The sequence below is a fragment of the Oncorhynchus keta genome, chromosome 19 (assembly GCF_023373465.1).
Source record: "Oncorhynchus keta strain PuntledgeMale-10-30-2019 chromosome 19, Oket_V2, whole genome shotgun sequence".
NCBI lineage: Eukaryota > Metazoa > Chordata > Actinopteri > Salmoniformes > Salmonidae > Oncorhynchus > Oncorhynchus keta.
This window is the reverse complement of record NC_068439.1, coordinates 59,472,478-59,498,022: the sequence shown is the minus strand read 5'-3', so window position 1 is coordinate 59,498,022 and position 25,545 is coordinate 59,472,478. Positions and strand designations below refer to the sequence as shown.

Sequence of the window (25,545 nt, the reverse complement as noted above, 5' to 3'; positions counted from 1 at the left end):
ATGCACATTTGGCTTATTTCACCTATTGTTTCAAACTGGAGGAAACGGTCAAACAAATGAATAATTGTTGAATATTGTCTCGAGTATTAAGGCATTGAACCATAGACTGTTGTATGTATGCTATGTTATGTAAATAAAATGCTATGGAAAATGTTATTGCAAGCATATAATTTCCCACCTCGTGGCGGTGGTGCGCTAATGTAAACAGGAATGGAGAGAAAGGTCTGTCGTTGAGAGATTATGCAATTACTCTATGGCCTGTATAATACATGGAGAAAACGACTTCACAAACGCACCTCAAATTAGAAATGTATTTCAAACAAGATTGTTAACTTAAAATAGTCACAATTTATTGGTAGCAGTTCTTGTTTATCCCTAAATTTGGCATTTGATCCCCTCTGATGCACACACTACTATGCCTCTTTGCTGCCATGCTGTTTCTCTGAATTACACCAATGTCATCAAATGTTCAAGTGTGTGAACCAGTCAACAGTACTAACAAAGTTAAACACAGGAAAATGAGGGCTCTTTTCAGTCTGAGAACTCAAACTTTCCTCTAAAGTCTGTCGAGACATGTTGCCTCTTTACACAAACCTAAGGTCAGTTTAGCTCTGTACTCCCTCATGGTTATGGGGAACTGTGGATAGGATTGGATAATGTAAACTGATCCCATATCTGTAATCCAGCCCCTTGATACTTCCATGTTGGGCCACAGCTCTTTTTCAAAACCCTGAAAGCTTTATTGAAAATATGCACACAACACTTCTCCTACACAACGATACAAAACAGTACAATCACTTTTGTAAATAAAACAAACGCAAACAGATCCCCGTCCCACAATTACTCTTTTAATCTGCTACCGTAAACCCTTACTCCCCCACCCAGCCCCAACACCTCCAGAGAGAGAAATAAGATAGCTATTAGCGTCAAATCATAAACAGTCCTAGAAACTCCAAGACAAAGGAAGAGTAGACACCAAGTTGCATTCAGACATAGCATGTCACCAGCAGGTGAATTATAACTTTGTGAAAGCTTTTGGGTTCTTCACTTTTTATTTGCCTCAACTCCTCAGACATGACATAAGGTGTGGATGGGCAGTTCAAGTCCATTCAGGGGTCCAACAGATGGAAGGTTCTAGAATGGGAAAAGCACCATTCCAGAATGTGAAACACAGATCGTGGAATCACACATACCTACAGAGCCACGATCGAGTCTCAAGTGCTTTGATTTTGGTAGGGGTAGAAACAGCAAACGCAACCAACAGTGGCACAAAAAAAAGCACAATTTTTTTTGTCCTGGACATATTCCACAGAGACATGAGTATTGAATCACTGCACAATGTCTCACTTTTAAAAGACGAGGGGTGGACATTTTAAACCTGATTCTTAAGGTAACACACTCCCAAAACATAACTCAACCCACTCATATTGGCATGAGTGTTACTGTGCATATTCACTATTAATATGTAAGAAGTAGTGGATAAGTAAAAATGAAACCTGAAAGACAAAACTAATCATAAGATGAATTTAAAAAAATATATAGGACACCAGTTGTCTGGTTATATTTTAATATGATAATACAGGGAGAGAGAATGAAATTATATAATGAGAACAAAAAAATTAAAGTAAGAAAATATTTCATAAAAACGGACAGAAAAGCGTTCTTTTTAAACATTTAATATCAGTCCATAGCAAATAGTCATTACATACCCCGAATCGGGAGGAAGAAAGCTCTGTATGGTGCCTTCATCACTGAAAAGGAGGACTTGGCTGGAGAGAAAGGGGTGTTGTGCAGAAATCAGTCTTGCTCAGTAAGGGCTGTAAGCCTATGTAAGATAGAGCAGCTATGTCTGTGTATATGCCGGAGGTTGTGTTTGGTTCTGTATACTTAACATTAAGAACGCTGTACTACTGTGTAGGGTGCATGGAAGTGTGGCGTGAGCCAGATTCCAATATGTTCACTTCCACCCATAAAACCTTGCCTATACCTATCCAGCTCTGTCAAAGGTGTGACTAGGGGTAGACCTCAGTGACGTGTTTTGGGCGTACATGTGGGTGTGTGTCTGGAGGGGACAGGCGGGGGTGTGTGTGTAAAGGGGAAAACTCTGTAAAGCTGTGAATTTTCCCACAAAACTGATCCAACTCCGGTATCTCAGTGCCATTCCAATGGTAGGTGTTGTTAAGGAGAAATATATAAAAAAGCAAAGTCAAATGTAAAAAGAAAAGCCCAAGTAAAAAAAAGAGTTTCTACAAAATGGCTCTCCAAGTATTCTTTGTTCCACAGATAGAGGTCGCTCTGGGGTTTTGGATTAATTTGAATGGGATTAAAATCCTCTTTATAATTTCACTGGGGGAGGAGGGGGAAGCATGATCTTCTGTTGGTGTGCATGCCCCTGCATTCACTCACCTAAACAAAAACACAGAAGTTCACCCATACACACAAGCTCATCCACACACACACACACACACACATCCACACACACACACACACACACACACACACACACACACACACACACACACACACACACACACACACACACACACACACACACACAGAGGAAGGACAGGTGCAGTCCTCAGTGTACGGCAATAGTTGCATGTACAGACCTCTACATCCAAGAGTATGTCATTCTTAGAGATACTCAACACGAGGACTGGTTCACGCTTGGCCCTACAGCGGAGACGCAACCACACTACACCAGATACCACTGACCTCTCACCTTTGACAGCTGACCTTTACCCCCTCCCAACAGGCAGATCTAGTGGAACTGTGAGCTGTGCGGTTGATAGCTTAAACTCGGAAGCGGGAGATAGGGGGAGTCAGAGGGTGCGACTCGGGGGACATTGGCGCGAGTGTGTCCGTGTTAGACTTTAAACAAGGGATAAAAATTGCTTTTCCTAATTGAGAGAGTATTCTTCACACTAAAGCACTCCACGGTCACTACTCCTAGTTCAACCCTAGGATTCACCTGTTAAATGATAACAAATAAGAATGCTATGACTATCGTAAAAAAAATCCAAAGTAAGCATAGCCTTTGAGTTTTTCTTTGTCGGTTGGTTGGTTTTGTGTTGATTTTCTGCTTTCATCCAACAACTCAAGTGTGAAGAAAGGAGCAAGAGGAGAAAGGAGAACAGAAAAACTAATAAACGGAAGTTGCTATAACCCCCTCCACCCCTTTTAACACCCCATCACCCTCCCCATGGACACACACGGGTAGGTGAGAGAGACAGATGACAGACACGGTCCAATCCATGTAGATGGTCTGTAATGGCTGTCTGAAGGGGTCAGGGGCGTGATGCTGTGCCTGAGGCCCAGGGAAGAGGTGGGTTTCCAGGGGAATATTCAGGGGAGAGCCCCTGGTGTGGCTGTGGCCTTGCTGGGAAAGGGGGTGGGGTGGAAGAGGGAGCCAGCAGGGAGTACCAATGGATCAGATTGATTTTCCCAGGTCACTGGTCTTCCAAGTCACTGGTTCTGGATGAAGACCTAGTTTTGTAAGAGTGTTTTCATCCTCACCTCCATAGTTTTGCCCGGTCATGAGACAATTGATTTACTTTTCTGTTTTGTAAGGTTTTGGATTTCGTTCTCGTTTTGATGTTTATTTCTTGTTGGTTGGTTTTATTTCTTGATGTAAAAGAGAATAAGTTTTCCATTCCAACGTCACCATCAACTGTCCATGTTGCTGCAGTTCTCTGGGGAGAGATGAGAGTGACATAATTACCTGTAAAACTTTTGGCCTTTCTACGGCCATTGAACTTATGGCCTTACTACGGCCATTGAACTAACAAAATGCTAGCGGTATTTACCGTTGAGCCCGTCGACCACCTGTGTGTCGAGGAAGGGTGCGGGGCCCCAGACACGCACAGTGCCGTCGTCCGAGGCGGAGGCCATGAGGCCTGGGATGGCGGGGTTCCAGCTAACGCAGTTGACTGTGCGAGTGTGCCCTGTTAGTTCAGCGATGGGTAGCTCACTGCGTCGGTGCCAGATATAGACCTTATGGTCTTGGGGGGTGTAAGAGAGAGAGAGGGGGGTTACAATGGTATTAATATAGAAAATATCAGCCATATGTCAACCTTCCTGTGATATGCTGAAAAGGTTGCTGTATTTGTGTGCTTATGTATGTGAGAGATGGAGACATGGGTTGAGCCCATAACTGGAACACACCCATAGTGAGGGACACAGTGGTGAACACGTTTGTTAGTAGGTCTCAACAACTACAACACTAATCCTAAGTTTGAGGAGTAGCTGTGGTCAGTGCCTAAAATGGCTGCTGTTGTGTCTGTGGGTGGTACCTTCGCTGCCGCTGGCAATGAAGTCTTCATTGTGGCCTCCGAAGCAGGAGTGGATGGTGTAGAAGCCCTGGGTCACACCTTGGTACTTCCTCACCAACACTCGGTCCTGCAGGTCCCAAAGATGCACTCCCTGTAGGGGGAGAATGGAGGGAGGAGGGGAGGAAGGAGAGGGAGCAGTTAGACACTAAACACAGCCATTAGCACTGGTACATTCTCCTCCATCTCCCTCACACAAACAGACACTAGTCCACACGCACACACAGAGAGAGACAGACACGCAGAATACTGCTGGTACAGTCCTTTCAGTATTCAAGTATAGCACCCTCTCCCCATTCACCTGAGTTGCTACATTTAACAAAGCTAATCTTCCGTTCTTGGAAACAGTGAAAGACATGATAGGATGGTCCTCCTGAACTCTGTAAAAGAGGAATTCACAACAGAGATCAATCACTGATCTGTGTTCTGTTCAATGATATCTGTATACAGACAACTTCATATGTAAGAGGAGTCATTCTGAAGGTATTACTTGGTCCAGTAAAGCTTCCTTTAGGTCTGTTAATAATCTATTTATAAAACATGAATAAAAAGTAGGAAACAGTTAGTAATTCATGTATAATTTGTTAATGTATTCATTATGCATGTATAAACCATGCATGTATAAACCATGCATGTATAAACCATTTATTACTAACACTGCTGAACCATTTTGCTGTTGTTAATCTACTGAATAATAGTTAGGAGGGTGATTGTGATCTGGTACGGGGAGAAACCGCAGCCCTCACATGTTTCTGTCCGTTAGGTCCTCAAAGTTGTAACCCCGGATCCGCTGGTGAGTGTCTGACGCTAGCACAGTCCTGCCGTCCCCCACACACCAGAGGCACTGCACACGTACGCCCTCCCACGAGTCCAACAGGTTACCATCCAGGTCCTGGCAATCATACACACAGGCCAGAAACAGGTAGAAAATCAGACAGACAGATTCAGACACACAAATACACCGTTTGTAATATACTAGATCCTGACAGTCTCTGTTCTGAAGGTCAGCAGGTTCTTGTCAGCTAATCAATAAGAAGTGAAGGTGCATATCTCAAAGTAGTCTGTCCATTTACTGTATTGTATTAGTCCCTCCCCGCTGCAGTATAATTCATTCCTGCTGTCCTGTATCCTCCTCACTACTCACACACTGGCAGGACAAACTGGAAGAACCAACTGACGCTGGTATATCTGGTGGATAGATCACACACACAGCAAACTGGTAGAACACACTAATACACACATCCTCCTTTTACAATACTTACACACTGGTAGAACTGTCCCCTCTGTCCCCCGGTGACAAAGCGTTTCCCGTCAGGGTTCCAGGCCACACTGGTCAGACTGTCCTCGTGGGACTGGCTCATCTTGGTCCGCAACTCGCCCGTCTACCCACCAGGGCACAAACACCACTCAGTCAGTACACAGACACTGAAGAGTTCCCAGCCTGGATGTCTACTGCACGGCTGTTTTTAACAGGCCCATTGGTCTCCCGAGTCGCGCAGTGGTCACTAGAGATTCTGGTTCGAGTCCAGGCTCTGTCGCAGCTGGCCGCGACCGGGAGACCCATGGGGCGGCGCACAATTGGCCCAGCGTCGTCCGAGTTAGGGGAGGGTTTGGCCGGCAGGGATGTCCTTGTTCCATCGAGCACTAGCGACACAGTCGTCAGGTGTACGGTGTTTCTTCCGACACACTGGTGCGGCTGGCTTCCGGGTTAAGTGTGCATTGAATCAAGAAGCAGTGCGGGATGGCTGGGTCGTGTTTTGGAGGACGCATGGCCCTCGACCTTCCCCTCTCCTGAGTCCGTACGGGAGTTGCAGCGATGAGACAAGACTGTAACTACCAATTGGATACCACGAAATTGGGGAGAAAAATGTGTGAAAAAAAACAGGCCCATCTAAATCAGGTACTCTGACCAATAAATGACATTAATTGATGTGTTTCTATTTATTTAACTAATTATTTAATTCAATCAACCCTTGTCCTGGACGGCTGCAGTTTATGCCTGTACAGATTTTTTTACCTGCACTAACATACTGTTTTGCCATCCAGGGTATGTGTGTGTGTTGCCATACCTGAACGTTCCAGAGCCAGAGTTCGGAGCAGTCATCGGGTCCGCAGGCGATCAGGTAGGCGTCGTCAGGGCTCCAGGCCAGGTAGGACACACCGTAGGCATGGCCCTCTAAGGTCCGCAGCAGCTTCAACTGGTGGCTCTCCTAGACAGCACACATAGACACCAGGCTCTGGGTTAGAGTAAAGCACTAACGGAAAGACAGTAGATGGTGGCCATCTTTGCCATTAATGCAGCAGATGACTCCTATAAGGCATATAATGGGAATGTACACAGCAGATAGTGTGGGGGATTTGGGCTCAGTGTGGTACTCACAGGGTCCACCTGCCAGATGATGACGGTGGTGTCTTTGGAGCCGGTGGCCAGCTTGGTGCCGTTGTTGGAGAACTTACAAAACCACACCTCGTTACAGTGCTCTGTGAGGATCTGCTGCGTGTAGCACGGGAACTGCTTCCTGTGGACAGTGCCAACCAGGAGAGAGGTCAACCAAGGTCAATCGGTCAAATAAAAGGGAGAGAAAGAAGAAAATGAAGGACAGTGGAGAGGGACAGAGAGAACAAGGTAAAGAATGAAGAAGAGCTGATAGAGAGGCTACTGATGGGAGTCAGTCATTTATTCCTCATGTCCCTAATAAAAACGTTTTAAATTTTTTTTAACTAACTCTGCATTGTTGGAAAAGGACTCATAAGTGAGCATTTCACTGTTTTTCTACACCTGTTGTTCACAAAGCATGTGACAAATAAAACGTATGTGGTAAATGATTGAGGGTGATCTTTTCTGTTCACTTTACGACTCTTGCAGTGCGCAACATTTATGAAATCAAAAAACATCGTAGCATTCCAAAAATATTGCAGGTCGCTACTGCATTACATGCAACTGATCTGGGCTCTTGAGTTTTTCCAGGTCAGGTCAAGAGGTCAGGAAAGCTCTGTATCACACACAAATACCCTGTATTTAAACACATGCCTTTCTTTATATCCACATAAATGATTGCCTCCATCTTTACCAATGTCTACAGCAGGCATCGTAAAAAGGAGAGGTTTTCAGGTTTTGTTTTTTGCACATTTCAGCTGTGTTTGGCAGAAAATGTCACCCTGAGTGTGTTGCTGACCGGCTGCAGACGTGGTCCAGGAGGAGGGAGACAGAGTCCAGGCTGCTGTCCAGTTTGGTGTTGTGGTAGAGGCAGCGGTCCCTCTGCAGCTCCACAGCCTGTCTCAGCAGGGTCTGCAGCCTGCGCGGGGGAAGCATCACCGACGGGGGCAGGTACGCTGGAGAGGGAGTGAGTTGGAGAGAAGGACAAGAGATGGGAGTCAAACTATAGTCCAGTCTGAAGTGCATTCCTAGACCCCTGTGAAGCCCTGTGTGACTTTGTGTATACGGTGTCATGAGGCTGTATGTGACGTAGTGTGTGTATTTTTGTGTTTATATGAAATGTGTGTTTGTGTGTGTGTGTGAGTGGTGGAATGTGGCCAGTGTTCTCACTCTGTAGCTTGTCCAGCAGTCGGCAGCGTGAATTTGCGCCTTTGCCGTCCCACTCTGCCTTGGCGCGCAGGTCCTCTGCATGGCTACACATCAGATACCTACACAAAACAAAAAACTAGTCAGACTACAACATACTCCACTGGGCAAATACTTGTTATGCATGACCTCTAATAACAGTTTAATTAACCTGTACACGCTGGTTATTACTCCAAAGCCACATTGAACTCTCACTCATCTCATATGTATTTACTGTATTCTATACTATTCCACTGTATCTTAGTCCGTGCCGCTCTGACATCGGTCGTCCATATGTATACAGTATTAATTCATTCCGACTTAGATTTGTGTGTATTGGGTATATGTTGTGTAATTTGTTAGATATTACTTGTTAGATATTAGTGCACTGTCGGAGCTAGATGCACAAGCATTTCGCTACACCCGCAATAACATCTGCTAATCACATGTATGTGATCAATAAAATTTGATTTGACAATGTGACTGATCAACCACTGATGCAAATTTGGTTGTTAGTTTTTCTTGATAAATGTAGGTTTCCACTGACTGCTTGAGAGACAGAGTGGCATACTTAGTGAGCATGCGGATGCATCTGATATTGACTCATTGATTGATTATTTTATTTAACCACTGAATATTTGGATCCTGTCCCGAGTTGTACTTGACCGTGTGACAGTTGATGATTGACTTACGTGTTGACTTATGTAAATGGTGCGATTGATAGACAGGCAAACCCTCTGAGGATGCTGTTTGCACAGATTGATCAGACAGCGGATTGATATGATTGGTAGAAACGGTAATGTGACACTGACTGACTGTGTGGAGCACTGATCGGTTGAATCATCTGATGATTAAAGTGAACGAAAGGTAATGGCGTACCCGCTGAGAACATGGATGCGGTCCGTGTTGTACTTGAGCGGCGTGAGCTCTCCCCTGAGCACCTGCAGAGCCTCGAGAACCTTCCCGTCCTCCAAGTACTCCAGATACTTCTGCTGCAGGAGCAGGAACTTCATACGCTACAGAGAAAGAGGGAGGGAGAGGGGTAGATGAAGGAGAAGAGAGGAAGGTGGAGTAGGAGGTGGTGAGAGACGAAGAAATGAGAGAAATTGAGAGAGGGGCAGGAGGGGGGTTGATAGATTATGTAGACAAAGGATGAGAGAGAAAAGGGGGAAGAAAAAGATGAGTAAAAAGGAGAGAGAGGAGAAACAAATGAAGTAAGCAAGTGGTGACAAAAGGGTTTCATAAAAAGCGTTGGGAGCCCAGAAACATGACCAACAGATTTTAGATGAATAGTAATTAACTCATTTCAGAACATAACACCTCCAACAACTCTGATCCTGTGCTTCAAAGGGTGCAGGCACTCATACCAGAGAGAAAGAGGCAAAGTGAGAGGCTCGACTCTGCCCCAAGATCTGTCTGAGCGAAAATACAGCGAGAAGCAGAGGAAGTGGGGATTATTGGTATGGAGGTCAATGAGAGAGTTGAATTTGGTCAACATAAAATGTTATTGCTAATGTCCTATGCAAGGCTGATTTGATCGGATAGAAGTTCCATATTTAGGTTGTTAGAAATGTATTTATATACGTGGCATTGCAGAAACTTAGGAAAAAAAAACATTTTAATTCAGAGTTGTGCCTGTTGTTTACACAAAGTCTTAACAAAGGGGCCCCCCAGGGGTGTGTCCTCGGTCCTCTGCTGTACTTCCTGTTCACCCACAACTGCGTGGCTTTAAACGACACAAACATCAAGTTTGCTGACCTGATAAACAACAATGACGAGTCAACCTATAAAGAGGTGGTAAGTGAACTGGCATTGTGGTGTCATGACAACAACCTCTCACTCAATGTCAGGAAAACAAAAGGAGTTCATTTTTTACTTCAGGAAGCAGAGGAAACATGCACCGACCCAAATCAACGGTAGAGTCACAAGTTACGTTCCTCGGCGTTCACTTGTCATGAAACACCACCACTCGTCCAGATGACGCAACAGCACCTCTACTTCCTAAGGTGGCTGAAGAAATCTGGCATGCCGACCCAGGTCCTCTCTAAATACTACAGCTGGACAATCACAGCCTGGTACAGCAATTGCGCCATCCACAACCACAAGGCCCTCCAGCAGCTGGTGAAGACAGCCCAGTACATCACTGGGACCGTGCTCCAACCCATTCAGGGAATCTACTCAAAACGGTGCCCGATGGAAGGCACCCAGCATCATCAAGCTTTTCTCTCCCTTAGCATGGGGCAGCCGGTATCGGAGCATGAGGTCTGATTCCAACAGGCTCAGAGACAGTTTCTATCTACAAGCCATCAGACTGCTGAACACTTGAGCTGGACTGACCACCTGCTCTGATTCTCCTCCACTTAGCACACACACATCAGACTCGTATTATACTGTTCAGTTTATACACTGCCCCCACCATCCCCAAAACACATGTAAATATTGGAGTATAAATTGTGCCTTCCTGTATTATCCTTATGCAAAAAATGTTATATTCTACTGCCATTTACTTTATTTCTTATCGCATTGTCGTTAAGGAACCTGCAAGTAAGCATTTCGTTGGACGATGCATACCATGTGTATCCCGTACATGCGGCTAAAAAAAACGTGAAACTGGTTGGCTAGAATGTTCTCGCCTCCTCCTGCATGCTTTCCGCCTTCGTGGACACTTATGCCCATTATTAGAGCAGTCAGTCCCACATAGTTCATCTTTGCTCATACCGATATCATTTGAGTGACAGGCAGCATTAACATGGTGACAATAAATTGGGGAGGTATTGGCTGGCCTTCGTGTCATGTGGTGGGCGTTGGCTTAACCCCAGAGATCTCACAGTGCCAGCTGTAACTAGCCACTTCCTTGTTAACTTAATACTTGTGACCACAAACAAGTGTTAATCAGTCAGAGTATTTTGGTCAGTACTGACATTTATGGTATTTATTTATTTAACCAGGCAAGTCAGTTAAGAAAAAAAATCTTATTTACAATGATGGCCTACTCCGGCCAAACCCGGATGACGTTGGGCCAATTATGCGCCGCCTTATGGGACTCCCAATCACGGCTGGTGGTGATACAGCCCGGAATTAAACCAGGATCTGTAGTGACGCCTCTAGCAATGAGATGCAGTGCCTTAGACCGCTGCGCCACTTGGGAGCCCTATTATTAAAGGAATCCATCTTATCTTGGGTTTGCCACAGACCAACAGACGAGTTACCGCACCCTAACATAGACAGACGTGTGTCCAAGTGCACAACACACACAACCTGTCAGAAGGACCAACACGGTTTGACCTTTTCAATTATAACCATGACTCTGGCATATAAAATGACCATTGTTAAGTGTCCACCATAATCAGCTTGACATAACTTGCATACCTTCTTGCTATATGGCAGGGCAAAAAACAACTATTCCTTTATAGACATTCATAAAACAGGATATAGTTTACCTCGAGTTAAAATGAATTGTGCAATAACAAGCCTTTGGTTCACCAGAATAAAACTCCACAGGCGCTTGACTAAGCCACAGGAGACCATTTTGAGATCTATCCTTTTCATTCTACTACCACTGACTTTGCTGATAGCTACATTGAAGAAATGTGATTGATGATTGCGATATGTGGTTGTCCCACCTGGCCACCTTAAAATGAATGCACTAATTTAAGTCGCCCTGGATAAGAGTGTCTGACTCAAATGTATCCTGTCTCCTAATGAGCTAGCAAGGTCTAATCCTCATCATTTAGCCTAGCTGCAGTCCCCCGTGTTCTTTAGATGACATCTGAACGCGCTGTACCCGTGGTAGAGGCGACTCCCCTCATTAACAATCTCAGAAGAACATCTGAATGACAAATGAGCTCCATCATAGGGCTCCACCAGAATATGTATGGATATTAGATGATATACAGAAAACAAAATGTACAAGACATACAGTTGACTGAAAATCTACAATGAATCCACTAACCACATTTCCATCTACAGTCTTTATGCAACAAAATTCATACCATATTAAAAAATATCACGACAGCTGTGATGGAAACAGGAAGTTACGTTAAAATTGTATAAATGCCAACAATTTGTTTGTTCGATATGGTGGGATCTTTGTCTAAAAATTAATGATACAAGAAAATGCAGTGGAAACACCTTTGAGCAAATATTGATATAACCATCATATCAAAGTAAACTCAAGTGTCACGCCATGGTGTCCTCCCACTACGACTAGGGAAAACATGCAGTTTAAATTAGGCTACAGATGGAAAAAAGTTACGAACTTCACAGGGTAGTGAAAGTGCATGGTATGAGTTCAATGCTCCTTTCCAATAAAATGTCACAGGTCCTATTCTGGTTGACAAATAAAAATATTGTAGCTCTTATCCATAATCTCATTATGTAGACCAGCCTACCTGCACTGCATCTGCGAGTTGTTGGCTACAGTGCACATGCCAAGACCAGAGTAGGCACATTTGCTATCTAACGCAACAGCTTGTGACAAAACGATCGTTAGAGTTGAAAATGTGATGGAAACACATTGAACATTAGATTTTTATTCCGTACATGAAAATTAAGCGAAAAAGTACATTTTTGTGAGCACTAAGTCATCACGCACTGATTTCTATCTGCAACAAGTCAGTTCGATGGAAACACACCACTGGTGGGGAAATTCACATATTTTCTTTATGCAGATTTTCAAAAATTTTGCATGAAAATCTGTCACCAATTAGATGAAACCTAGCTACTAATAATGCAAAATTCTTTAAACACTAACAATGTGATTATACAACTGTGTTTTTGTTGAATAATAATAATATTGGTGGAACATTTTACTGATAATCATTCCATACACTTAGCATCTGACCAGCAAATTATTAAATGCAGGATACTATACCCCCATATATGAGGATATCTGTTGTAAACATTCCATTCAGTCCGTCCGAGGTATTCTGGAACACTTGAAATTCCAGTCAGAATGAATCCGCCTCACAAAGGAGGGACTTTCTAATCTAGAACAGTCAGGTTGGGGACGGAACCGTTCTAGAACCCGTGGTCCCCTTTCACTGCGTTGATGACTGTCATTCAGGTCAGGTTTGGGCTTACCACAATAGCGTTGGGAGAATGCATCAGTGCCCTCAGCTCGTTGAGATCATTCTCAGCCTGGACAAAAACAAAGAGAGAGAGGGGAAACAAATAGTTGGCTCAGCACTTTCAAGCCACAAAAACGACAAATCAAAACAGTTGACCACTACAATAACCACACTCTTTCTCAGTGGAGGAAGTCAATAACTGTCATTGTCATGGTGGGTGAAGCCATTTTGTGGCTACAGTTCAGATAATGCTCAGTAATATCTGTACTATTATGGGATTAAAAAAATATTATGAACATTTTTACAAGCCTTATTTGCCCAAGGCTCTTGGAATGGGAGTATTGTGGCAATGTAGAAGAGAAAGTAATTACACAAACAACTCTAAGATCCCTACTAGGAACTTAGCAACCTATATTTTCATCAACAAGTTCCAATATTTTATTGATTGGCACAAATGGTTATTAACAGCACTGTTTATGTATTCCATATGTAGCTTAACGTTGGTGTTGTACATGTGATAGATAATAATAATAAATAACATAACCATGTTAACGGTACTCTTGAAGAAAATGTGTGCAGGCTATGCCTAACATTAAAGGTGCAGGTGTAACTATGGTAACGTGGGACCCACCTTTTCCCACTCCCCCTCCATGACGTTGTTGCGGAACTTTGTGGCTGAGGTATGTTCCAGTCTGCAGCCCGACTCCTGCATTAGCAGGTCCACTGTTTGACTGCAGAGAAGAGAGTGGGGAAACATTTTTTATTTTTATTGACCTTTATTTCACTAGGCAAATCAGTTAAGAACAAATTCTTATTTACAATGACAGCCTACACCGGCCAAACCCTAAACAGGACGACACAGGGCCAATTGTGAGCAGCCATATGGGTCTCCCGATCATGGCCTGTTGTGATACAGCCTGGGATCGAACCAGGGTCTTAGACCGCTGCACCACTCGGGAGCCATAAAAACATTACCTCAATGTTTACAGCAAACATTAGCTGACCATTTGAAAGAGACGGAAATTAACATACAGATGTAAAGGAACTGAAATGTCAGCCCAAAATCAATTGACCACAGAGAGATTAATTAAACATGAATTGCCTAAACATTCATAGCAAACAGCTTAACATTGGCCAACAAGACAGCCAATGAACCTGATATGTTATACCAGACCGACAGACAGGGAGAGAGACAGGCATAACATAATCTAAACCATATCCAGCAATAAATTATAATTCATTAGTAATAATTAGTTATAATTATAGACTAGACCTGTTAACTGTGTGTACCTTTTCTGTAAATCTCTATAAGTGTGCTGAGAAGGTGTCTGTGATAAAATGGAGTGGGGCTGTACTGACAACATAGCATGATGACATCATCCTCATGTATCAAAGAAGAGTGTGGTGCAGCAGTGTTTACAGCGTCACCCTGCTGAGTTCAGACACCATTCTCACGTTCCATCCCACTTTGGAAATGTAGGGGAGTCAGTTCCATAGCAGATAATGCATGTATTTATCCCCCATATAAACATACCCAAACAGGCTCTCTTAGCAGCTCCAGTAATGGCAGTTCTACTGGCGAGCAGTAGCAGGCTGGGTCTATCAAACACTGCATTAACAGTCCATTATGGTGACATGGGCCAATTTAGCCATAGAGGGCTCAAAATATTGTGTTCCTCCTATCTATTATTAGAGTCAATCAACGTTTCTAATCTATAACAGCTGAATAGATGCGCATTTCACAGCAGCCATGAAATCATACCCTAGTGGGGAAGTCATTCTGATTACTTCACGGGCCACCATTACCACCAATATGTTTTTCTTCACTACCACCAATACCACCAATACGAGTTAAACATCGCTCTGACTTTGCATCTGGGGCTATAAAATGGTGATTGTGTCCATATTTAGACGATTGCCATTGTTGACATGGATGTCATATTTGTGTGTCTGCAAATAGCAACGCCAGAATAATACACGCGGTTAGAAAGATATAACCACTGGTTTAAGAGGCTGTACCATGGTTGTTGTTCAAGACGACTGCCGCTCAAAAGGTTTCAAAAGAAACACTGACCCTGTTTTCTACTTTACAGCAATGTATCAAGCAAACTCCTTTAATGACGTTATCTTTGTAAACACCAAATGTCAATGTCATGAAAACACGCAAGCCATCGAAAGTGCCAAATATGGGAAACACAGTGGAATGAAAACAAATTGACGCTGTCAAACAGGGTATCGTTATTCTCCCTACGCACTTTTGCACAATCCTCTAAAAACGCAGGCATTTAATTTCTGACACCTATCCTAACGTTACACGGTGCCACAGTATAAAATAGGCGAAATCGATAAGGTCATTTACATCCTTAGTAGCCACAAGTAAATATATATTTTGCAGCATATTTCGCTGGATTACAAGGTGATGTAATGCGATTTCCACCCGTGTAACAAAATACATATACAACTCACAACACGCAGTTCAACTAGCCCTATAAAGGTTACTCTGAAAAAAAAGTTAGTGTGGGGTCAAGGTAGCCAACCAAATTATGAACTGTCTTGAGTTTTTATTCTGTATAAAGGGTCAGAATAACAATCGTAACGAAGACTAGTGGTTCTATCGACCTACCACTCCGTATTGTGCAAAATGGACCCCTTCTTCCTCCGACTAACGTTAGCTTGCTAACTACCCCCTCCCCCATGTTTGTCTGTCAAACGCAGAATTCCGTTTATCAACGGCCACCACGCAGTTCGCCATTTGAAAAAAAGACCTCACAAATAAATGATATTTCATGAATCATGTGCTTTGACATGTTAGGGGTTTTTCCTTCCAATGACACGTCGTGTAAACTTACTTTAGCCCTAACCCGTGGAGATGTTGTCCTATTAATCGGATGACATCTTCCTCCGACTGCGAAAGGCGTTTCTTCTTTTTCATGGAGCCGACCTCCGAACCAGAGGCTGTGGAAGTCCCTGAGCCCGGTCCGGCTCCGTTATTGGTACCGACACCATTCCCATTGTTTGTGCTGACCAGAAGCCCGTTGAAGTGCGTTCCCCCAGCCGAGGATGACTCCCCGTTTTGCGCGCTGTTCAGGCAGGAAAGCTCTGAATCCTGTCCCTGTCCTGACCCGTTTGACTGCATGTTATTGCCGCTGAGATTGTTGACAAGGGTCCGGTTAAAGTGAATAGCAGAGGTGGCTTGGTGATGTGGAGAAGTAGTAGTAAGTCCCAAAACAACTCCAGAAAGGCCTGTCGCAACTGTTGAATCCCCGGACTCTCCTGCTCCCTCCGCCGCCGAGGCTCGGTGTTTCTTCCGTGGGGGCGGCGACGCTCCGCCGGTGTCCGAGTCGGAGGAGGAGGAAGCGGAGGCCAGAGTTTCCTCACCGAGAGCGGCCGTGGTTAGAAGCCGGCGAAGCCCCGGGTGGGAAAGGAGGTTTTAGCTCCCAGAATTTAGACTTCGTAACCCGGCTGAGAACGCACTGACTCCGTGATAGTTCCGTCAATCGCTCCGTTTTTGTTGTTGTTTCTCTCAACAGCTGCAACCCCCTAATGGAGTCCAGACACGCTGACGTAACCGGAAATTCCTATACTACCCTGCTTCCGGTATAATTATATAATGCATGGGTGGCGCATTGGGACCAATTTTGCATATTGATTATGGTTTTATGATAGCTTTAAAGAATTTAGATTAAAATTCCAGGCAAAAATTGATTCATAAAATCATTTTTTTAAATTGGAGGAGTCGCAATGGCTTACATTCAAATTAAATAAAATTGTATTTGTCATATGCGCCGAATACAACAGATGCAGACCTTATCATGAAATCCTTACTTAGAAGCCCTTAACTAACAATGCAGTTAAAAAAATAGATTTAAGAAAACATTTACTAAATAAAGTTTAAAAAATATAAAATAAAAAAGTAACACATGAAAATTACATAACAATAACGGGGCTATGTAGGGGGTACTGGTCCAGAGTCACTGTGCGGTGGTATAGGTTAGTCGAGGTCATTTGTAAAGTCACTATCCATATTCAGAGGAGATGATCACTTGCACTCAGTGGCGGAACTTGAGATTTATACACCAGAAACCAGACCAGAAATAATACTGCAACTCACAGTCATTTCACTGTGCTGGGGATTGCTGGAAATACTGTTCTGTACAAGGTTCAAATACACACAGACCTAATAAATGGAAATGAAAACATTTTTAGTTAACACATTATACATACATAATATTTCAAGTGGCATTATCTTACAAAACCTGAGCTCAAATGTTTGAAAACAATAATAGAACATAAAGGATAATCATTCTCAAGGCAAAACAAGTCCTGTCACACTAGTTTAGTTGGAGTCATAATATGGACTTTGTTTGGGTGGAGGGACATATGTTGTTCTATGAAGTAGTTGCCTATATCTGAATATACACACAGTAGCTAACATCTTGTACATGTACCCATCAATGTAAAAAAGGTATATAAGCTAATAGGCCTACTTTCTCTACTTTTTCACTTGGACTATCAGTTGCCAGAGAATCCAGATGCGGCTATTGGAGTACAAAAGTGAGTGTGTTTTTGTTTTTCTTAATATGTAGAAACGGTACGCTTGCCTATGCTCTAACTGTACGCTTGCCAATGGCATTTAAATTTAAGCCGTTAAAACATGTCTCCAGTGGGTTCATATATATAAGAATGATGACTCCATGTGTAATCTGTACTATGTCTGTTGTATCAGCAGGTGTGGATCAGGAATGGCCCACTACTTGGTGAGGCAGTGCTGTAGTGGTGGTGGGACCAGTGCTGTTGCTACTTTCATGAAGAAGGTTAGTAGCTCCCCCTTCCCTTTGACAAAGATAGCCCTCTCCGGATGAAGTGGAATCCATACTCCTTCATGATGTTATAGCAGTCCTCCACCACCTAGGGGCAGTACATCATAGGGTAATGACAGATAAAAATGGTCCACAGGTCTATATGAGAAAGTGACGTTTTCAATAAAAATTCGGAAGCAATCTCTCCCCAGCAGTTCAGCCTAAAAATGTTTAGTAAATCCTGAATTCCAGCAATAACAACACGCATACAGTTCCAGTCAAAAGTTTGGACACACCTACTCATTCAAGGGTTTTTCTTTATTTGTACTGTTTTCTACATTGTAGAAATGCCGAGAGTGTGCAAAGCTGTCATCAAAGCAAAGGGTGGCTACTTTGAAGAATCTCAAATATACAATATATTTTGATTCGTTTAACACTTTATTGGTTACTACATTATTCCATGTGTGTTATTTCATAGTTGGTACAGGACGGCAGGCAGGAAACAGGAGACAAAGGGCTGTGAGACATACATTTAATCCTAGACACATGAAAAGTGGGATTGAATACAGAGGGTGCGAGGCAACAGAAGAAAGCAGAGGGGCTAAGGATTTTAGAGATGGGGAAAGGGCCAATGAAACGAGGGGAAAGTTTACGCGACTCCACCCGGAGGGGCAGGTCCGGAGTGGAAAGCCATACCCCTCTGCCCGAGCCGATAGCATGGAGCAGGGGCCCTTTGGCAATCCGCCTGTCGCCAATACCTGGATGTGGTCTTTAGAAGAGCGACCCGGGCTCTCTTCCAGGTACGGCGACAGCGGCAGACGAACATCTGGCGAGAGGGTATCCCAAGGAACACTCGAAGGGCGAGAGACCAGTGGCCAAGCAGGGAAGGGTGTTACTGACATATACCAACCACACAAGTTGCTGGCTCCAGGTGGTGAGGTAGGCGGAGACGAAGCAACAAAGAGCCGTCTCCAGGTCCTGATTGGCTCACTCCAACTGGCCATTAGATTGGGGGTGATAACTAGAGGATAGGCAGGCCGACGAACCTATGAGGGTGCAGAACGCCTTCCAGAACCGGGAGGAGAACTGAGGACCACGATCGGAGACCATTTTGACCGGAAGTCCATGGATCCGGAAGACCTGCTGCACCATGAGCTGAGCCACCATCTTGGCTGAGGGTAACTTGGGAAGCGGAAAGGACCAGGCTCTCTATACCTCAGACAAGTGCAGCCGCCAGACAGGAGTTAAGGAGGATGGTCTCTGGGTCAGACGGAGTAGCAGCGAGGCTATACAAACATGAGAGTGCGTCAGGCTTCACATTCTTGGATCCCGGGCGGTAGGAGAGAGTGAATTTGAAACAGGTAAATAACAGGACCCAAAGAGCCTGCCTAAAGTTGAGGCACTTGGCGGTGCGGAGATATTCCATGTTTTTATGGTCAGTCCACACTAAGAATGGGTGTTCTGCCCCCTCCAACCAGTGCCTCTACTCCACCAACACCATCTTGATGGCGAGGAGTTCTCGATTATCATAGTTCCTTTCAACAGGGGTAGGGCGATGGGAGAGAAAAGCACAGGGGTGCAGCTTTTGGTCCTGGGCAGAACGCTGGGACAGGATAGCCCCCATTACGACATCCAACCTCCACCACAAACAGAGGGGACAGGTCCAGATAGATTAAGATGGGGTCTGTAGTGAATCAATGCTTGAGGTCCGAGTACACCTGGTCAGCTGCTGGAGACCACGTGAATGGAACCTTGGGAGAGGTGAGTGCTGAGAGGGGGGAAGCCGATACAGGGTGCAGGATTTTGTCCTTCTTCTCCACAAAGAAGAACCCTGCATCGGCGGGAGAGGCAGATGACCGAACATTCCCTGCAGCGAGAGAGTCCTCAATGTACTTCTCCATAGCCTTGGTCTCTGGACTTGACATGGAGTAAAGGGACCATGTTGAAGACCTCCCAGAGGTCCAGGTACTCCGCGGGAATGGCGGAGATATCCTAGGCTTCTCCCAAGCCTGCAGGAAGACATCCCGGGGCAGGCTGTGCCGACTTAAGGCAATGTGCATTGCAGAACGGGCTCCAACCCACGATAGAACCAGTAGCCCAGTCACTCAGGGGATTGTGCTTCTGGAGCCATGAATACCCCAAAACCATGGGTACATGGGGAAATTCTATAAGCAGGAACTGCATACACTCACTGTGATTTCCTGATACTCGTAGGTTGATAGGAAGCGTATTGCAGGTTACTATTGCAACAACACATCATCAGTAGGGTAAAACTAACTTGTCTCACGACGGTCTAATCCCAGCTCACGTTCCCTATTAGTGCTTTTACACCTGCATTGTTTGCTGTTTGGGGTTTTAGGCTGGGTTTCTGTACAGCACTTTGAGATATCAGCTGATGTACGAAGGGCTATATAAATAAATTTGATTTGATTTGATTTGATTTGATGACTCTACCAATAGAGCACCCTTCCAGCGCTCTGACACCCATGGGAATGGAGAGGGGTTGAATGGAGATGCCCAGCTCCAACACCAAGGTAGCGTCGATAAAGCGCTTGTCGGCCTCAGAGTCAATGAGAACCCAAAGATATTTGGCCTGGTCACCCCACAACAGGGTGTCATGGAGAGGGGTACAAGTAAGGGGAGATTGGAATAACTTTGTATGGCTCACCAGAGTACTCGTACCTGCAGATGAGCCTGGTCTTTTTAAATGGACAGGTGGAAATATAATGTCCTGTAGTCCCACAATACAGACAGCTCCTGGTGCTCAATCTTGCCCTCAATCTAGACAATCTAGCCCTTCCCAGAAGCTTGGGCTCTGGAGGAGGTGAGTCGACTGCCCTCTGTGATTCCCATTGGGCACTCAGGTGACATCGGATTCCCTCTGTAAGGTGGACATCGGGAACTTCCGGTATTCCTCGGAGGCAAGGTGGGAGCAGTGGGCGAGCGAGTGTGACCGGGAACAGAACTCCTCTCCCTCCTACGTTCCCGTAGCCACCCATTAATCCGTAAGGTCAAGGCGATGAGGGAGTCAAGGTCCATGGGAAGCTCCCGGGCTGCGTGCTCATCTTTAACCTCCTCCAATAATCCGCAAAGGAATGTGTTGAAAAGAGAATTCAGGTTCCAGGCAATCTCAGCGGCCAACGTGCGGAAATCTACTACGTAGTATGCCACACTATGGGAGTTTTGACGCAGTTGGAGTAGCTTCTAAGCAGCCTCTCTCCCAGACAACGGAGAATCAAACACCTTCCTAACAAATTTCCCAGCTAATGAGAAAACAGTCATGATGTTTCATTTCAGATTTAACAAGACAACCGTGGGGCTAATTTTAATGGGCACCAACGGTAGATTTTTGGGGATCTTAATATCCGTACTAGTATGCAGTACCCATGTGACGTCACAAGGTTTTATAAGGGTTAGAATGAAAAAGAAGGTAGTAGACATGTGAGGAAATGGGACAATGTGCGTTATCTGAATGTTGCCCATCACCCCTGTAGACTCCATTCTGCTGGCTATGTTGACTGTGTTGCCCCAGATGTCATAGTGAGGTTTACAAGCACAGATCACTACAGCCAACACAGAGCCCTTATTCAGACCTAAGGGGGAGAGGTATGTTATGGCACACACACACATAGATGCGAAGCATGAAACTGTGGAAGGACTGGTTGTTGAGTTTGGTGAGAATTATTTACCTTTATTTAACTAGGCAAGTCAGTTAAGAACAAATTCTTATTTTCAATGATGGCCTAAGAACAGTGGGTTAACTGCCTTGTTCAGGGGCAGAATGACAGATTTTGTACCTTGTCAGCTCGGGGATTCGATATTGCAATGCCTTCGGTTACTAATCCAATGCTCTAACCACTAGGGTACGCTGCCTCCCCAATGACCCTGCATGGCCAGAGCAATGTCTGCCAGGTCAGCTAAGTGCTGCCAAAGCTCTAACAATGACTAGAGGAGCAATAGAGCCTTCATCATTATCCTCATCACAATCATCATCAACACCATCATCATCAACACCATCAACACCATTAGCAATGCTGTTATCCTCTACATGATCGCTGTCCCCCCCGCGTGTTGGTTGAGCTAACGTGCGCTAATGTAATTAGCATGACACTGTAAGCAACAAGAACATTTCCCAGGACATAGACATATCTGATATGGGCAGAAAGCTTAAATTCTTGTTAATCTAACTGCACTGTCCAATTTACAGTAAAAGAATACCATGCTATTGTTTGAGGAGAGTGCACATGTATGAACTTGAAAATGTATCAATAAACCAATTAGGCACATTTGGGCAGACTTGATTCAACATTTTGAACAGTAATTCAATGGATCATTGTATCAGTCTAAAATCTTGCACATACACTGCTGCCATCTAGTGGCCAAAGTCTAAATTGTGCCTAGAGTCCTAAGTCATATGGCCTTTCTCTTCCATTTCAAATAATATTTTTTTAAACGCATGCTTTTTTCTTTGTATTATCTTTTACCAGTTTTAATGTATTATATTCCACTATATTAATTTCACATTTCCACAAAATTCAACGTGATTCCTTTCAAATGGTTTCAAAAATATGCATATCATTGCTTCAGGTCCTGAGCTACAGGCAGTTAGATTTAGGCATGTCATTTGAGGTGAAAATTGAAAAAAGGAGTCCGACATTGAGCTTGATGAGACATTCTGTATATTGAGCTCAGTGTTATCAGTTGCTATGGTTACCGGATCTGTTTGTATTGCTCTCGAGTGTGACTCCATACAAAGAAGAGAGACCCCCCCCAACCCCACCCAAAGAAAGCATTCCTCCCACCCCCTCCCATCCCACCCAGCAACCAAGATTGTTTATCAGTCCCCCTCCTAACCATCCATCCCCTGAGTCTCCCCTTACAACCCCCCCAATCATCCCCATCATCCCCCACAAAGACCAGAGACCCCAAGTGCCACCCCTTCCTCGTGGGCCTGAATGCAAAGAAAGTAACAAAAGTCTAAATAAATATATATTATTGGTTTGTATGTGTGGGGCTTCAGCAGAGACGGTTCTTTACAGAGTCAAGTATACAGTATTTGTCCAGGCCTCAATTGTTCCTTGACGAGCACCATTCATTCTCGCTGGAGATAATTCTAATGTTATAACTTGTAATAGTAACTGTATCCACTGATTAAATGGGAGAGAGTGAGGTGATTGCCATCTTAGAGCCAACATTTTTTTCTCTCGCAGCAGTACTGCCTGCCAGCAGAAATCTTCTCTGATTAATTGAGAGATTCAAGGGGCTATCATCGTTAAGTAACATAATAGATGCAAAGCATTTCATATTTAAATTCATGCACTTTGAAATTAATTTGTAACTTTTCCCCAAAAGCATTTAACCGCAGGGCACTCCCACATCATATGAAGGAATGTTCCTACCTGAGTTAGGGGACACAGTGAACAGTTGGGAGTTGGGGCCAATTTCATCGTAAAATGTTTCCTTGGTGTTAATACCATCTGTGAACAAACTTAAAATGTATACATTGATAATTTGGATTATGGGATGCAAAGGTCATATTTTTCCATATTTTGTTCCAGTTGAAGGGGTTGTTCAGATTCAATTAGATCTGTGGACCATACTTTAAAAAAATATAGATCGGACCTTTTGTGAACCCAGATAATTTATTTATAAATAACATCATTGGATGGTTTGGTAGTTGGGTTTGGCAAGGGACATAGCATAGCTGACCTAAGTTGTAAATATAGACACAATGAGTTGCCTGGTAATGTGTATCTTTCAAATCATGGAATGTTCTGCAACCATGACTGTCCATGACATCGTTAAGGGTACCGCTTCCACATTTGGACCATTGGGAGGGATGCAAAAGGCCGCCCTCCAGATCGCAAAGAATTATTGTGAAATATTGGGGTATGGGCTTGCCATGTTGATTCTCAGTTTCATTTTTAATTTTGAGCCAAATATAAATCGTGTTAGCAATAATAATAGGACTAAAACAATATGCAGAAAAAGCTCTGCAATTTCCAGGTTGCAAAAATTCTAATAGTTTTGACTAATTTCTGTTTGCGTGACAAAACAAGCAATGTACAGTGTAGAAAATCATTGTACCATCAAAACCGCTGTGAAAAACATTTTCAATCACCAAAAATATTGTATTTTCAGCTGTTTGAAGCTGGTGTATAAAACCAAAAGTGAAAGACACAAAAACTAAACCTAAGCACAAGAAGCATAGAAATAGTGCACATAGAACAGATATAAAGCTTCTTAGACTTGCTTTCAATGACAAATCTATAATTCACATTTATATGTGAATTTGGTTGGATCGCCCAAAAAGTTACATATTTCAGCTTTGACCTCTACGGGATCGGTGTCCCTATACCTGGAATGTGGTTGCTAACGTACACCAATGTCACTAGAATGATGTAAGTAACAGCCAACTTTCCAGGACATAGACATGTCTTATATGTGCAGAAAGCTGAAATTCTTGTCAATCTAACTATACTATCTATTACAGCTATTACATTGAACAAATACCATGCTTTTGTTTGAGGAGAGTGCACAACAATAAAAAACTTTTATCACGGCAACTGGTTTGATACATTCACCTCTGACAGTGTCTCCTGACCCCTCCTGTCTCAGCCTCCAGTATTTATGCTGCAGTAGTTTATGTGTCGGGGGGCTAGGGTCAGTTGGTTATATCTGGAGAACTTCTCCTGTCTTATCCGGTGTCCTGTGTGAATTTAAGTATGCTCGGTCAAAACAGAGATGCTTGTTCTAGGTCCCAAGAAACAAAGAGATCTTCTGTTGAATCTGACAATTAATCTTAATGGTTGTACAGTCGTCTCAAATAAAACTGTGAAGGACCTCGGCGTTACTCTGGACCCTGAAGAACATATCAAGACCATTTCAAGGACAGCTTTTTTCCATCTAAGTAACATTGCAAAAATCAGAAATGTTCTGTCCAAAAATGATGCAGAAAAATAAATCCATGCTTTTGTCACTTCTAGGTTAGACTACTGCAATGCTCTACTTTCCGGCTCCCCGGATAAAGCACTAAATAAACTTCAGTTAGTGCTAAATACGGTTGCTAGAATCCTGACTAGAACCCCAAAATTGGATCATATTACTCCAGTGCTAGCCTCCCTACACTGGCTTCCTGTCAAAGCAAGGGCTAATTTCAAGGTTTTACTGCTAACCTACAAAGCATTACATGGGCTTGCTCCTACCTATCTCTCTGATTTGGTCCTGCCGTACATACCTACACGTACGCTACGGTCACAAGACGCAGGCCTCCTAATTGTCCCTAGAATTTCTAAGCAAACAGCTGGAGGCAGGGCTTTCTCCTATAGAGCTCCATTTTTATGGAACGGTTGGTCGGCCCTGTTTGGCCCTGTCCGGGGGTGTCCTCGGATGGGGCCACAGTGTCTCCTGACCCCTCCTGTCTCAGCCTCCAGTATTTATGCTGCAGTAGTTTATGTGTCGGGGGGCTAGGGTCAGTTTGTTACATCTGGAGTACTTCTCCTGTCCTATTCGGTGTCCTGTGTGAATTTAAGTGTGCTCTCTCTAATTCTCTCTCTCGGAGGACCTGAGCCCAAGGACCATGCCTCAGGACTACCTGACATGATGACTCCTTGCTGTCCCCAGTCCACCTGGCTGTGCTGCTGCTCCAGTTTCAACTGTTCTGCCTTATTATTATTGGACCATGCTGGTCATTTATGAACATTTGAACATCTTGGCCATGTTCTGTTATAATCTCCACCCGGCACAGCCAGAAGAGGACTGGCCACCCCACATAGCCTGGTTCCTCT

At 44.0% G+C, this 25,545-nt stretch overlaps 1 protein-coding gene across 2 annotated transcripts; it reads right to left on the bottom strand.

The window, feature by feature from the left end:
- Positions 1 to 325: 325 nt before the first annotated feature.
- On the bottom strand, positions 326 to 16,541 carry LOC118398578 (WD repeat-containing protein 26). 2 transcript variants are annotated; one of them, XM_035794064.2, is made up of 14 exons: positions 15,809 to 16,541; positions 13,591 to 13,690; positions 12,973 to 13,029; positions 8,770 to 8,906; positions 7,876 to 7,973; positions 7,487 to 7,661; positions 6,709 to 6,847; positions 6,398 to 6,538; positions 5,591 to 5,710; positions 5,075 to 5,220; positions 4,630 to 4,708; positions 4,293 to 4,422; positions 3,807 to 4,001; positions 326 to 3,692 (listed from the first exon to the last, which is right to left on the bottom strand). In XM_035794064.2, the coding sequence occupies exons 1-14, from the start codon at positions 16,093 to 16,095 to the stop codon at positions 3,667 to 3,669; spliced, it is 1,830 nt and encodes a 609-aa protein (XP_035649957.1). In that variant the 5' UTR covers positions 16,096 to 16,541; the 3' UTR covers positions 326 to 3,666. The 2 variants fall into 2 exon arrangements, with proteins under 2 accessions (XP_035649957.1, XP_035649958.1); XM_035794065.2 differs by having other exon boundaries at positions 7,505 to 7,661; positions 15,809 to 16,540.
- Between the last annotated feature and the right edge of the window lie 9,004 nt (positions 16,542 to 25,545).

What these genes read in the sequence shown, in the direction of transcription:
- LOC118398578 (XM_035794064.2), bottom strand. Translation starts at nt 16,095, where the DNA reads ATGCAGTCAAACGGGTCAGGACAGGGACAGGATTCAGAGCTTTCCTGC. An exon ending in TGGAGGGGGAGTGGGAAAAG is followed by an intron (nt 13,030 to 13,590) that starts GTGGGTCCCACG and finishes GTTTTTGTCCAG; the next exon opens with GCTGAGAATGATCTCAACGA. An exon ending in GACCTAACGGACAGAAACAT is followed by an intron (nt 4,709 to 5,074) that starts GTGAGGGCTGCG and finishes CCTCTTTTACAG; the next exon opens with AGTTCAGGAGGACCATCCTA.